Source organism: Cavia porcellus, unplaced genomic scaffold (genome assembly GCF_034190915.1).
Source record: "Cavia porcellus strain 051 isolate PalLab524CR breed Dunkin Hartley unplaced genomic scaffold, mCavPor4.1 scaffold_31, whole genome shotgun sequence".
NCBI classification, from domain to species: domain Eukaryota; kingdom Metazoa; phylum Chordata; class Mammalia; order Rodentia; family Caviidae; genus Cavia; species Cavia porcellus.
In genome coordinates this window covers 39,782,792-39,799,075 of record NW_026947514.1, presented here as the reverse complement: position 1 = coordinate 39,799,075, position 16,284 = coordinate 39,782,792, and the positions used below count along the sequence as shown (strand labels likewise).

At 39.1% G+C, this 16,284-nt stretch overlaps 1 protein-coding gene across 3 annotated transcripts in view; it reads left to right on the top strand.

Annotated features, from left to right (window-relative positions):
* Hif1a (hypoxia inducible factor 1 subunit alpha) overlaps positions 1-16,284 on the top strand; it is a 52,992-nt gene that overhangs the window by 11,735 nt on the left and 24,973 nt on the right. Inside the window, exon 1 of one of the 3 annotated variants that reach the window (XM_063241025.1) lies at positions 15,654-15,682. The exons of the other annotated variants lie outside the window; for them this stretch is intronic. Coding sequence (XP_063097095.1) covers positions 15,669-15,682 — 14 coding nt within the window. The 5' untranslated portion in view covers positions 15,654-15,668. Of the gene's footprint in view, positions 1-15,653; positions 15,683-16,284 lie in introns of those variants that run through there. 3 annotated transcript variants of the gene reach the window in all.

Genomic DNA, 16,284 nt, shown 5'->3' with positions numbered 1-16,284 from the left:
TCAATTTTCTGACTATTGTTTAAATGTCTTTTGGAGCAAAATGTTTACAGACCTCTGGTATATACCCAGTGACCTCAGTCTAATAGGCTGTATTTAAAAATATAATCCTGTTCCTGTCAGCATTCATTTGATACCAGCTTGATCAGAAGCATTATCAAACACTTGTAATGAGAATGTAGAATAAGTACCTGTCATGTAGATACAGAATATCAGAATGGAAGTGCAGCTTTGAAACTCTCAAATTATATATTCATCTGTGCTTTAACTTTCTGAATAAAGCCCTTTCATCTTGTAACTTCACCTACTTCTGGAGTTGCATAAAGTACCAAGTTTGTCTTCTGAATGACATCTTTTTAAATGCTTGAAGGTAGATATTATCTGATTTCTTTCCATTCTTAAGGCAATATGTTTCCAGATTTCTTTAATTTTTTTAATTTAAAAATTATATATTAAGGGGCTGGGGATTTAGCTCAGCGGCATAAGCGCCTGCCTTGCAAGCAGGCAGTCAGGAGTTCGATCCCTGGTACCGGTAAAAATACAAAAAAAAAAAAAAAAAAATTATATATTAAATATATGATTTGTGACCATGCATGGTGTTGCATACTTACAATCCCAGCACTTGGAAGGGCGAGAGAGGAGAATTACCATGAGTTTAGGCCAACCTGAATTATAGTAAGACCTTGTCTCAAAATTAATTAACTAATTGTAGAAAAGAATGGATCATATTAAAAATGGGGGTACTTCATATTTTCAGTTGGACTCTATCACTTACTGATTATGTTACCTTTATACAGACAGGGAAACAGGATCAGATTACTTGGAAGTATTTGTTTGGTAACATAGAAGGATTAATGTAGTCGATGGACAGAGATTCTTGCTCCAAGAGAACTTCTCCTTCATCATTTCCAGAATCTTTATCAAGGTCAAGATTTAAAACTAAGTAGAAAAGTCTTTCAAGTATGATTCCTATGTGTACAACTTGATTCCAATACATACGGGTTTTTTTTTTCTATTATGTAAGTTCTTGACTATTGTTAATTTATACATCTTCCATCGTATTCAAGCAAATGATTATTTCAAGAACATGTTCTTCTGAATACACATGGTATTTAGTGTCACTGACCTAAGTTCTGGTCTCTGATTTATTACTTTCTGAGCATATCACAAGGGAAATAGAAAAGAATTTATAAGCTGAGCAGGAAGTACCATTGACCTTCTGTGTCCTTGGATTATTCATGGGTTTAACCAGTCATGGATCAAAAATATTCAGGATCTACATCTGTATTAAACATGTACAGACTTTTTGTTCTTGTCATTATTCCCTAATACAATCAAACAACAAATTACTCAGCATGGTATTAGGTACTAAAAATACAGGTAATTTAAGTAGCAAGTTACATGGAAATTTTATGCCACTTTATGTAAGAGATTTGAATATTAATGGATTTTGCAATCTCTGAGGCTGTTTTGAATCAATTTCATGAAGTTGCCAAGAAAGGTAAGGAAGAATAATGAAGAGTAGGCAGTGTGATTTGAGGGAAACCAGTAACACAGGTGTGATGGTGATTCCTTACTGTTTGATGTTTGTGACATTCATAAAGACATTAAAAGGTGAATTTTAAAATACTGTTTCAGAAAATTGGAAAATATTCCACAATTGTCACAGTCTTCATTTGATCATGTTTTTACTGCATTCGCACACACATTTTTGAGGCACAGTTGTCATGTTTCATTAAGTACACTCTTACTGTTTTTGTCATTGTGTTCTACCACTAGCTCATTTCCAGCAGTTGTTCTTCACTTAACACATTGTTGCTTAATTGTCAGTTCATTGTTTTGCCTGGCATAGTATGCTATATGTTTAAGTGTTTAGTTGTACTTAAAAATAAAATTTTTTTACATTTCAAAATTTTCTGGCCTCTATTAAATTTCTGGTATAGGACTTACTAATGAATCTCCTGTTGCTGTGGCTTAAGGTTCGTCTGAGTGCTAAGTTTAATGTGTAAATAAAGTTTTGTTTGCAAAAATTAATTTTTGTTTTAGATTACTAACATGACATAAATTTCTCCTGATAATAGATCTCTAATCCCCAAATAGATATAAGGTATGCTAGATAAGCAAACATACATGTGAAATTTTTAAGATGAAGATACCAAATTTTAGCTTACACCGCAGTTCTCTAGAATTGTTAAGACACAAGATTGTTGGATTATCCTGGTAACTGCATAGGAAGAGACTACAAAGTAAGCAAAGAAATAGAGTAATTAAGGAATATAAGATTTTCACCCTAACTTGTAGCAGGTGAGCTTTACTTGTATATAAAGTATATATTCAGATAATCACAGTAAGTCCAAATAGTCTCCCTTGTTTATAAAACTAACATAGTTATGGTGGTTAATTATGATCATAGGCTATAGGATTGTAGGGGCTCTAGAAAAACACAAATTCTGGAATTGCTGAGAAAAGAAATGCTATAGTGGCAATCAACTTCCTTTGCCTGAATTCAAGTCAACTAGCATATCTAGGCCAAATACCAAAATCAAATTTTCATTCCACTGCAAATACATGGATGAATGAGGCAGTTTCCTGTCATTAAGAAACTTTGAGTTGTCCATGAAGATCAATATAGTTAAATAACTATAGAGTGTCAATCTTATGGAAAAGATGCCATTTTAGAAGACAGAAGAATAAACAGAGCTTCTGTCGAATTTTGAAATTGTCTCCACCTAAATTTACCAAGCCACATACATATTGGAAAGGGTAAAGTAGAGTGAGCCATCCAGAATTTAATGAAATATTATTGTGCTTTTGGATAGCTACCGTGTGGCTGAAGAATGTGGTAAATGGTGAGGAAAAACCGATGGGCAAGGTACTTGTATAATTTAAAAGTAATTGGACTTTGTTATTGTGTAAATTTGGTCAGATTTCAAGTAATACCAGATTTTTTATTTTTAGAGGATGTTTGTGATGGTAATTACAGAAAGTGAAGTAAGATGGTTAGTAACAAGGGATCAATCAATGGTTCTGAAACCTTTCTGGCTGGGCAAGGGATTTAGCTTCAAGGTCACAGCATCTGCCTGGTAAGCAAGAGATTGTTTGATTCCCCGTACCAAAAGGAAAAAGAAAAAGGAAACCTTGCTGGCTTGTATCATGCATCTTCGAAATTTTTTCAGAGTCCAAATTTGGAACCTCTGCCTCGAGTCTACTAATCAGAATTTACAAAAGTGGAGCCTGGGTACTTGAAATATGAAATACCCCTCAGTAATTGCCATGCAGCTAAATCAGTATTTGAGAATAATGTTTTAGATGACTGGATGTTTTTGTAGACTAGTTCCCCCAGGGCTCTTAGCTTCTCACTACATTCCTAGTATCTGGGAATAGTAATGCATGGTATGTAATACATGCTTAATAAGTATTTCTTGAATGAAGGAGAGATTCATGGATTCTAAGGCTCTAGAAGGCCACCCATCTAGTTTTTGGTTTTGTAAATGAACTTAGACTTGGAAAGCATTTAACACAGTGCTGGATGATAGTGAGCACTCAGTATATGTTGGAGAACATTTTTGTCTTTACTCAGGGTTTTCCTCGTCATGAAAATTGGCTTATGCTGACCAAATCTTCTGAGGTGAGTATGCAAAGTGGCTTTATATTAAAAGGATATTCTGTTAAAGAAGAGTAGCAAATAAGTGATGTATCTTAGTACATAAGTTAAGTATTTTATATGCACAAAATGATACAAAAATTAGTTGAACAAAATTTTCTAATCCAGTAGGAAAGTAATATGGTGAAGTTAGACATGAATAAGCTGTGGGAAAAGGATTAATTTTTTTAAAGGATATAAGTGCACAGTATTTAGAGAAAAGTAAACTCCTATAAGATAAAGAAAAAATCATTCTGGGGAAAAACCTCCAATAAGATAAATGGTTTTTAATGTAGAAGAGACATAAAAATAGGAAACTCTGTCAGTAAATTGAATAGACAACGAAATCCATATATAAGAACTATGTCAGACTGGAACCACCTTGAATGTTTAATGGCACATGCCAAAAAAATCTAGCTTCACAAAAATGTAAGAAAACTGGGTCTGGTTAATAAGCAGTCTATGCAAAAACAGCATCAGAACATTTAGTTAAGAGAAAAGAACAGTATACTAGATTCTCATGGAGATGTGAGATGTTGTTATGCTAAGTAATGGTAATATCACAATTTGCTGATACGTTTAAGAAATGTTTTTGTTTTTTTCAAATCCTTTCAAATGTGCTTCAAAATAGGAGCCAAAAACTTGGTAAATTCTTCTGTTTTCTTGGAAAACAGTGGAATTAAAAACCTTAGGATTAGTTCTTCAGTGTTACCTTTGTAGTGTTACTGTCAGCATCATACAGCATTCTAGAAGACAGATCCCTTTTCACTTAAAAAACCAGTCTCAGAAATCACCTCACCAGAGAGAGTTATTATATGTAGTAGTTTCAAGTGTCAGTCTAAAATACTTTTAATATAAAAAATTGTGTCTTTTTCTTTAATGTAGTCCAATTCAAGTTAGAAGAACATTGTAAAAATGAGCACAAAGTTAAGTTGCTATAGTTGCCAGACTGATGATGAGCAAATGAAAACTAGTGAACACAAATGTTTAGAGAGTTACTCTGCAGATAGAAGTCCAACAGAAGTATATAGAATGCTGGGTCTGTAATCCTAGAACTTCGGAGGCTGTGGCAGGAGGATTGCTATGGGTTCAAGTATAGAGTTGGTTACATAGTGAATTCAAGGCCTGCTTAGACTGCATGGCAAAACCCTGTCTCCAAAAACAAACAAAAAGAATAAACTGAATTACTGTGCTCTGATTCTCTGCTATAGTGGTTGGCCATTACCTATTTAAAGCTTGTCTGACTGAAGAGATGGACAGTGAAGAAGAGTATTGATTGCCATGGCAACAGATGCCTTTCAACTAGGATTTTGGATTTAGAAGCCAGTTCCAAAAAAGAGCCTGATTATGAATCCCTCAGAGTAGTTTAGAATCAAGTCTTAAATTCCAGGGCCAATCTTTATTTTCTCCTTTATGTATTTGGATTTGTGAAGTCGAGATACTTTGAACATTATAATAACGGTCTAGACTTACGAGTAGTTGGTAATCAGAATAAGTTTCTGAGGAGCAGGCAGCATAGTCCAATATTAGTACTATGAACTCGAGAGCCAGACTGCCTAAGTTGGAATATGCATCCTACCACTTACTAACTGTATAACCTTGAGTTAATTGGCTATTTCTCTGAAGAAGTTATCTGTAATGTGACAATAAACATATATAAATTAATACTGTAGTTCAAAAATGTTTTGGAAACCCCTGTGTACATAGTATGCATGATAGTAGGTGTTGATTTAAAAGTGCTTACTAGAGAGGAAACATGAATATTTTTTTTCTTTTTGTGTGTTTTTTATGGGCCTGAAACTTTAAGAAGCCTCACATTTCTCTCTGTCAACTTGGGAAAAATTAGTAAAATAAAAAGATTCAAATGTGTAATATTGCCTGGGGAGATGGAGATATACATTCATAGATTGGCAGAGAAAAAAATGAGTGCAGACCTTTTTGGTGAGATACTATTTACAAAATATTTAAACATTATTTATGTCTTGGATTTTAGTTATTCTCTGACAAAAACAAAACCGAAATATGGTACTTTCAAAGCCAGAAAGCTTTTTTAAAAATAATGATAGAAATGAGAGATTTTTAAAAAAATTTCTACATTAACTTTCTTAGAAATAAATCTGATCATATCATTGTTACAGGTCTCAGAGCCACATATCAGGAATGTGGCTTTTTGGTACAATTAGCATGAATAGATGGCTTAAAATATTTGCAGTTATTTTCTTTTTTTCCTTTTCTTTTTTCTTTCTCTCTGTCTCTCTCTCTTTTTTTTTTTTTTCCTTGAGACAGGGATCTTGCTGGCCTTCGTCTCACCGTGTAGTCCAGACTGGTCTTGAACTTACGGCAATACTCCTGGCTCAGTTTCCCAAGTACTGGGATATAGGCTTGTATCACCACGTTCAACTATTTTATGTTCTTAACCTAAGGAATAATAGGCATCCTTTTAAAGACAATTATTGCCTATTTACAAACTTTGAATACAAGCTTCATAAGACAGTAACTCAAAATGATTTTTCTAAATATTTTTCTGAACAAAATAATTTCAAGGTTTAATCATTAGTTTTGAGCCTAATATTGCATGATAAAATGTTGCAAAAACTATAATATGACAATGGCATTGTTTTACTCACAGTTTTAGAACAGTTGTGGAAATTTTTAGGAGCATAAACTATTAAAATTTTTAGGAGCATAAACTATTAAAAAGATAGAACTTTAATTGTACTCAACTGAAATAGCACTTCACATGGACATAGCAGCAGCAGAACAGTTGATCTGTACTTCAACACAGACAATTTAAAGAAATACAGTGGCCTTATTTGCATGCTGAAAATCTGCCCTGTTGGTCTATATACCTTTTATTATGCAGTCTTATAGGATTCATCTCTGAAAAATGATTCTTAATGCTTTAATTCTGTGAAATAGGACTAACAAAAAGACCATTCCTGTGAGCATACAAGAAGCTGAGCATTTCAGATGCTGAAACTCGAAGGATTTTGGAAGTTTTAGTGTGGCAGGATTCTCACAGAGAGAGGATCAATATTGAGGCTTTTTCTAAAAAGTAATGTTTCTTTGTGCTGGTACAGGGCTTATTGGGTTTGTACCCAAAAGACTGGGCCCTGAGCATGGTGCATTTATACAATTTTTGTGTCTTTGTCTTCCCTTAAGTGATAACACTAATGTACCGTAGCCTGATTGGGTACAATCTGTGTTACAGAGCAGTTCCACAACTACACATATGTATCTAGGAACCATCTTTCTTGATTTTGAGAAGGCTCCCCTCCACCACATTCCTTTGGGAAGGTCCCGCTGGCCACACTCCTTCACAGAAGCGTACTGCCACATTACCCCTGCTTGAACCTCCTTAATTTTGGGTCAAAGGGCATCATCTTGATCTAAAAGTTTATACTTCCATGGCAGCATCTCATGCAGGGGCCCTTTTTTTCCTCCTGACCAATGCCTCAGTAAGTCCAGAGACAGCAGAGAGAGGATGTAACCAAAGGAGCTAGGTGGGATAGGATTACACAAGCTCAAAATTTAGGAGCACAACACCTATGAGAGTTTGAATCCCCTGAGGTTGAAAAACATCCTTCAAACTTCTCTAGGGTTCTAGCCTTTCCATGTCTGGACCAGGACGTATCTTCTTTTACCTCAACATCTCTGCAGTTGTTCAAGTCAAACTTTTCACACAATCTTCCCTCTGAAGCAAACAGCCTCAGGCTAAGTGGTTTTGATAAAACTGTACTTTTTGGTTTGCTGCTTTGCCAACAGGCAGTTTAATTATAATTTCTACAACAGTTTTTAGTCTGATTATGCAGTTTAGCATGAAAATGGGAATGCAGTAACACCATGACCCATCTTCTACCCAGGAGGCAAGGCCATGATAACTGGGTTATATGCTTGGGAGCCCATTTACCAGCCTTCCAATTGCCAATTGGTAAAACATGCCAGTTTCTCTTGAGTTTTTCTGTCCCCATAAGTGGGGGGAGGAAAAAAAATGGATGGATTCTTCCTAAAACACATGACCCTGACCAGTTGGGGTGCTTACAATATAGGTTGTTCTCATATCAAGAATAGGCCACTTGGCTCACCATTCAATGGTGGCATTAACATTGTTCCCAGCTTCTCAGAGATGGAAGAAGTTAGACAGGGGTGAAGATATGGTTCAAGATAATTCTGAAACCATTGGGTTTCCCAGATACTTACAAAATATGTAGCCTGGGTGTGTTAGGTTTCTGACATGAATAGTGAATGTTTTTCTTGCCAGACAAGGCAGTTCTTTCCAATGATTGAGGTCTTGAGAAGCTGAATCCCATAGGTAGGTAGAATACTGTTTCACTATAAGATTCACAGGTACCTAATTCTCTAGCCTCCCACAGTCATTGATTACCCCCATTTTGGTTCCTCCACATACATAGCAAGAAGAGATTTTAGAGTCTGGACTAGCAGTTTCTGGTAAGACTAGGAACAAGTTTCTGACTATTACTGAAATAGGAGAGGGGCTAGTTTTTACTTCCTCATAAAAGGAATGATGGGAGTGAGCAGTATTGACTTTCTTGAAGTAAAACACAGTCCCTGGAACTTTTCTCTGCCCATGGGTTTAGATGTTAACTCTGATTCCCCATTGAGTATGATGATAAAATCTAGAAGGTTACAGGCCTTTGATTGATAACCTGATAAGCAGCTTCCTTCTGAAGGTATGCTATTGTGCCTTCTTTTTTCCAGATGTCTTAGCTGAAACATCTCCAGCTGATGAATAAAAACTCAGGAGTATAGATACATAAACCACTTTCCTATACATTTACTTTCATTGAGTTGGTGTTGTTGTTCCCAGTCGAGTCTTCCACAAAGTATTTCAAAAGGCCTTGAGCCCTGTTTGGCAGGTGCCTATTTCTTTCATATGATATGTGTCTCAGGACCAATACCTATAATTGAACACACAGAAAATTATATTGACACTAGTTGTTTTGGGTTGGTAATTGTTGTGCAGCTGTACCCTTGTCCTTGGGTAGAATCTAACTTCTAACCAGTCTTCATTGGGGAAGTACTGTGGGTCAAAACAAATCTATTGATTCCCCCATTGGCGGTTAGAATAGGTTGACTTGTGACTTGTTATGTGTGCAGGTTCCCTGGACCATTTCCTAGTATGAGAAGGTGTGAAATAGTCCAGCTAACTCCTTGGCCTGGCCTTGTTACATGACTACATGGGTCACATGATTGGAGGATCAGGTCTGCCAGTGGGGCCCTCAGTAAAAATAGGTAATACTGGCAAAACCGTTAAGAGGAAAATGAGGGCTAGCAGGCACTTTTTGCCCCATTTCCTGTTGAACAGGGTGGTCTCGGCAAGGGCTATGGCAAGAGTCAGAGCTAGACTCACCTATAGTCAGGAACCAGGAATGGCAGTGCATGATCGATGGGAAGTCACAAAAACGATGCAAATCAGATTTATTGCCAGTTGGAAGCATTCTCAGGATTCTGTGCAGACTAGTCAGCCTCTGGATTGACTAGAATAGGACTGCTGTTTCCCAATAGTGTCTGTGAGATCACAGTCAGCCTTTTTCACATTGTTAGTTTACACTGTGTGGGTCAGGAACCATTCCCAATTCTGAGATGGAAGTCGCCCTATTGTGGTGAATCCAGGGGGCTATCTTAGCCACCTCTTTTGCAGTGGGAGTGGATGTGATAACAGTTCATGGGGCTCTCCAAAGGGGTTTTAGAGATTGGGCATTCCATTACCCACAGCATTTCCTGGTTTAAAGGTGTAAGCATCTGTGTTCAAACTTAACAGGCCATCATTACCTAACCCATTGGTGTAGGGTATCTGAGTCCAAGGCCTATATCTGTTGTCTCAGAATGAGGTTCTCAAACTCCTATAAATCCTCCTGTATTGGTGTTAAGAAGAGAGTGTTGCCCATAGAGAATTTTCATAGGGGGAAAACCCTGTTTAGAGAGACTAGAGCTAATCCTTAGCAGTGCTGTTGGCAAGAGCTGGTCCCACTGTAGGTGAGTTTCCTAACACAGTTTTGTTCAGCTAGAACTTTAGAGTCCAGTTCATTCTTTCTACTTTCCCGAAGCTCAGGGGACAGTGTATTTTATGCAATCGTCATGTAATCTTTAGTTTTTTGGCCACAAGCTATGTCATCTCCTCCATGAATGCCAGCCTGTTGTCTGATCGTAGGTAATGGGCCAAAATGGAGAATGATCTCTCCCAAAAGGAACTGGGCCACCTCAGATGCCTTTTTCAAACTGTTGGCGGAAACCTTTATGCAACCTGAGAAAGTACACACAAAGACTAACAAATAGCTGTAACCATAGATTCGAAGAAGTTCAGTGAAGTCCACAACATTTTTAAATGTGGCTTCTCTGACACTGCACCCCAGGTGTCTTGGGTCCTTGACTTGGAGTACTGTAGGCACATATTTGACATTGTTCACACACTACATAGGCTATCCTGGAAAACTATGGGACATAGAAATGCTGTCGTGCTAACCCATGATGGTGTTACGAGAGCCACCCAGCCCATATGAGTGTCCTGGTAAAAATTTTTTTTAAATGTTAGAGCTAATAACTTGAGGATTGCCGTCCTATTGTCTTCAAATTTCCACCATCCACTAGGAGATAGCTTCCATTCCCCATTTTAAACCAAGCATCCTCAAGTTAGAATCCCATTCTGCCAGCAGACTAGGGGGCAGTGTGGTAGCCACAGCAGTTGGTTCTGTTATTCCCCTAGGAGCTGCACACTTTGCTTACTGGTCTGCTTTCCAGTGTTCCTAAGTGGGCCACATGGTGTCCCTTCTGGTGTCCCCAACAGTGGATGCATGAATATTCAGTATCCTGATAACTAATTGTCTAGGTGTTACCCACTATTGTCCCTTATACTTCACTAATGTCAGCACTGAGTGTGGCACTTGGACAGTCAGTTTTTGTTCATGGTCAGCTTCTGCTACTAAGAAGGCATCAGCTGCAAGTGCTCACAAACAGGGTGACCAGAGTCAAGTTGTTTGGAGATTTATGCCACCGACTGAAGTCTCCAACATCTGGGTTAAGACACACAGTCCCATGGTGGTTCCACTTGTAGACATACAACAAAGGCTTAGTTGTGTCTGAAAGTCCCAAGCCTGGTGCTTTGGTGAAGGCTTGTTTGAGCTCTTTCAAAGGCCTTTTGTTGTACTTGTTCCCATAATAGAGGTTCTCCTTGTGGCTTCATAAAGGGGTTTTGCCAAAAACAAGAAGTTAGGTTTTCAAATTGGACAAATACCTACTGCCCCAAGGAACTCCTAGACATGTTGTCAGTTTGTTGATACAGGGATTGAGCAAACTGCCTGTTTTCTCTTAGACCTGAGTTGACACTATCCTGTGGCAAATGGAAACCAAGATATTTGACCCTCTCTTGGCAAATCTTGGCCTTTTTGTGGAGACCTGGTAGCCAACCTCCCACTGGAGAGTAAAGATCTACAGATTCCTTGCATGCAGTCCTCCCCAAAACCTGGCCAGCAACAAGTCATCTACATACTTTTCCACTGGAAAAGTTCTCAGGTCAGTAACTAGCATCATGGTGGTCTGAGAACTTTTGAACCCTTGGGACAGTCTTGTCCAAGGCAGCTGGCCTTTGTCACCATTTTCTGGGTTTTCTCACTGGAAAGGGGAAGATTGACTGTCTTTGTGGGGCTTGCAGATTCTGAACCAGCCAGTAGTCTGTGCCTAGCTTCTGGACTGGTAATAGAGGTGTGTTCTAAGGTGACTGGCAAGGTCAGAGGTTCTGTTGGTTTAGGATCCCAATCTGTGCCTTTCAGGAATGAAATACTGTCTGGTGAATTGGATTTGCAACTAGCTTTAGTTCTTCAAGTATTAGAGGTATGTTTAGGCCAGTCTGAGTAGACTGTTTTCAGCCTATACTCCCAAGTATTTTGAAGGGTAGCTCAGGTCCTTGTTGTAGCCTCACTATGATACTGTGGAGGTACAATTCTTCTTCTTGGGGTATCATAAGGGTTATGGTTTTGACTCTGGTTTATGCAGTCAGAGCAGTCTGTCCTTAAGAGTTTAATGTTATTTGAACTTGTAGCTTTCGTAATGGATCTTGCTGCATTAAAGCTATGGGACAGTCAGGGAGGTACAGGAACTCATGAGTGATTTTGGGACAGCAAGAAAGGGAAGTGTCTGATTGTCTGTGGCCCCCATGATAGTGACTTGTCTCTGAGAAGGTTGAATCACCATTGAATGCTCTGCTCTTGTGTCCACCATGAAATCAGTTGGCTGGCCCCCCATATTTATTCAAACCATAGGCTCTTTGGGGCCCAACAAAATAGAGCTTAGACTACCATCTTTTTCCTCATAATTTCCTGTGGCAGCTAGCCCCTACAAAACCATCTTCTGGCAACCCAGATGGGTTTTGACCAGCTAGTGTCAGCTCTGGACTGCCAGAACTTTGTTTTCTGGTTCAGGGAAAGGGAAGCTTTCTCCATCTAGTAAGGGCATTCATGCTTCCAGTGTGTGGACCTGTGACAGTGGGCACATTGGTTCCAATCCAGCTTTGTGGGCAGGGTGCCCCTTTTTGTTGGCTTCCAGGTTAACCAACTCATTGGTCCCATCCTTACCCCTCAATGTGTCCTTATAGGGGTGTCCCAACCTTGCTGACCAAGACAGCTACCAGCAAGTCCATCTTTTTATCTTGCAATTTCCCAACAGTTGGCTGTGTTCATTTTAGTTAAACTATCCTGCTTCTTAGCTTGTATCTCCCTGAGCTTAGCAGATGGGCACCATAGTTACTGTCTGTTGGTTCTCAGCTACTTGTGGGATTTTATACAAGCGGAATGCCCCACATAATTCTACCTTTGTAGAATTGGCTTGGAGTTTCTGGAGTACCTCTGATGTCTTGCCCATGTTCATGGCCCTCTTTCTTCTGGCCTTCTGGTATATTTGATCTGGGTGAGACCCCTCTCCATTCGGGTCCCATCAGGAGTCTTTTTCTGAGAAATGTTCACAGGTGTAAGTGTGGGGTCCAGTGTTCTGTCTGGGGCATTTTCTTCCAACCAGGATGTGGCAGCCTGAGTGACCTGGTGATGCTCCTTATTGTTGAATAAGGTCAGAAGGAGTCTTCAGCAGTCATGCCACGTGGGCCTGTGGATCTGGACAATAGATTGCATCAAGTCAAATGTCACCCCAGGCTTCTCTGTACATGATGGGGTGTGATTCTTCGAATGAAGGGTTGGTACATTAACATTTGTTTGCCTACTTGGCTCTGTCCCTGTTGGTCATAGTGGGGTGAGTATGGGGTCCCTGCTTCTCTTGAAGTGGCATCTGTATGGTGCTTTGGCTGGGCCAGAGGGTCAGGCAGCTGGAGAGGTCCTCTCAGTGAGTGCCCAGAGGCACATATGAAGTTAGAACACTGCCATTGAAGGAATCACTGGTGAACCTCAGATAATATTGAGGAAGAGGCTGCCTCTGGGCTAAGCTGGGCTAGGCACTGAGCTGCTAAGGCCCACCAGGGTCATCTGCCACAGGGGTAGCAGGTGGCAGTGGCGGTGGTGGATACAGTGGCACATGAGGAGGTGGGACCTCCTCTGGCTCACCAGAGACCAGTTTACATTTGACTGTGGCTGACATTTGGAGGTGGCTGTTACTCTGGCCATCATCACTTCTCAATTCTCAATGTAGGCTTTCATCCAAGGTGGATAGAATAGAGCAAAGTCTTGCCAAAAGTCAGTGTAAGGATATTGGTTAAGGAGGCTAGAATCCCCTACAGTGACCCATGCTTGGCTGATTATTTCCTTATCAAGTGAGTCCTCTGGACACCATCCCTTCCCCACAAACAACAGCCAGTTACTCAGACATCCAGAGTTAATTTAGCACTGTAATCATTGAATATCCATTTTGAAAATTCTTCAACATATGCTCTTGGGGAGTTGGTTTACTAGGTTTACTTTGTTTTCTGTTTTCCATTTATCTCCTTCTATTGGACTCTGCACAGAAAGGTAAAGCTGGGGAAGAGGAAGGAACACATTTCTTCTGTCTTCAGCAGTTCTGCTTTCGGAGATATTTCAGGCAATTATTAGCCACTGCCAGTCTCACTCATACCCAAACACAGGGACTCCATCTTGCCACTCAGTGTCCAGGGCCCAACACCTTAGAATTGCAGTTGTAGTTTCGGTGAACCTTAGGTAACCCTAACCCTAGGAGGTGATACCTTTTGCCTCTCAGAGGCAGGTTTACCAGACTGAACAGAGGCTCCTACCACTCTGATAGGCAGTGCTCTGTGTGCTATTTTCCAAGCATCACCGGTTTTATTGTGCAGAGTTTTTGCCCCAGCATTCTGGGAGGGGCCAATCTCCTTACAGATCAAATGGTCCAGTGGTGCCAGGCAAGTTCTTATCCCCCATTACACGAAGGTTTGCACCCCCACAACAAAGGAGGGGAAACACAAGACTGACTCTCCAAATCCTGGCCTCTCAGAAATGTAGCAGATGGACATCGAGGCTTATTCCAAAAAGTAGTTTTTATTTATCCTGGTGCAAGGCTTATTGGGTTCATGCCCAAAAGACTGAGCCCTGAGCATGGCACGGTTTTGCCTTTTATATATTTTTTGTGTCTTTGTCTTTCCATAAGTGGTACCACACTAACATACCATAGCCTGATTGGGTACAATCTACATAACAGAGCAGTTCTACAACTATACATATGTATCTAGTAACTAACTGAGCCATGTCATTGTTTTTGATTTTGAGAAGGCTCTCCACCACTTTCCTTTGGGAGGGTCCAGCCGGCCCCACACTTTCTCTTCCAGGGAAGGGTCCTGCCACATTCTCTTTAAATTTGGAAACGTTTATAAAGTCATGTGAAGGACTTCATACAAATGTCTTTTCCAGAACTTGTATTTCAGTGTTGGGTTGTAACTAGATGGTAAAAAAGAGTGCTTGGAATTGTGAGGCCCTAGGGACCAATATTCAGCACTGGAAGGTTGGGGGGGGCAGAACTTTTGTCTAAGGTTCCATGTTTGCCTTTTGTCTAGATTGATTATGTAGTTACAGACATAATGATTTTCAGCTCCTTTGTCTAATACAGGTTTAATCTGTTCCTTTCAAAACTTCATACTCATGGTCAAATTCTCATTCTCAGTCTACACCAGTTTAAACATATAGTATTCACCTTGAAACATTTTATCTGACATCATCACATTTCTAATGGATTTATTTTAAATCTTATTGCCACATCTTGGACAATCATTGTTAGCTTCAAAGTTCTAAACAATTCAAGTATTTTGAAAGGTAGGACATGGTTAGTTGGATCAGTTGCTTAAAAATACATAACAGGTATTATGAAGATTATAGTGTCATTTTTCAGTAACCTAGACTGGTTGAGTAGTTTAGACAAAAGACAGCCTGATTCAAGTCACATATAAAATTCTGAATGCCCATACTAATTGGAGCACTTGACAAATTCTTAGATTTATCACAAGGTCATTGATCATTCCCCCCTTTTTTAATTTTTATTTTTGATGGTTTTACTTGAACCAGATAGAGTTGTGTTATGGGCATATTGCCTCTTACTTCCCAATTTAAGAAGGGGGATAGGTGAAGGAAACAGCACATAGTAGGGCCCAAGGGGATTTGCTGCATTTCCACTTGCTGTGGGCCCCAGGAATGTTATGTCAAACTCCAATATATATTAAAATAGTTTTTGAACACTGTTTTGTTATGTTTAAATTCAAATGGAAAATATTTAATCAGTGAGAACAATGAGGCAATTCTAAGGCACCTAAGAAGTACAAATGCAGATTATTGACTGTTTCATTTTTACATAGCAAACATTTATGTTATTAAGTGCTTAAATGTAATATTGCTGTTGTCAAAATGTAGTTAGGTATTTTCATGTTTTTATACAACATAGCAAAAGCATGTACTCAGAAAACTGTTACTAAAGAAAGTTGCTTTTGTGATTGTACCTTTCAGCTTTGCAGATCCCTTAAAAGGGAGGAGCATGTTGAGGCAGAGATGCAGAATACAAGGAGGATGTGAAATAACTCCCTGTTATACTGCTAATGCTCAATAAATTGTAAGGGCTTTTTTCACCATTTATTAAATAACTGATTAACAGGATTGAGTTGGCACCAGAGATCAGTTGAGTAGAGGGAGCATTCTCCATTAAGAAATAGAACGGTGGAAGAAGAAGACCTAGAACACCTGCGTGCAAATTGCTGTTTTTAACTGGCAGAATCCTAGGATTCACATTCTTAAAAACAGTGAAACTGTTTGTCATGAGAGAACTAAACACTTATACAGGATAGTGTTTGGTTCACTAGAGGCTTTAATAAACAGTAGTTAGTTAGGAAGCAGCTAAGGACAGCCAGATTTAGCTTTACCTTGAACTGGGTCAAAGGACCAGATGTTGCTGGGTAGTTAGGCAAACAAGACTGTTTTGCCTGGTACCACTGATGAAAATCTGACTGATATTATTGTTGAAAGAGTTCTTTAAAGGTGTATCATTATATTGACATGTTTATTTGCTAACTTGTCCTTTGAAATTCTTGGTATTGTGCCACATCTTTCTTCCTTCCATTATTCCTGCATTTATTTGGTAATTACATTTTACCATTATTAGATGAGGTCCTCAAAACAGTAGTTTGTTACAGCTAACACAAATTCCTATAGCTTGTG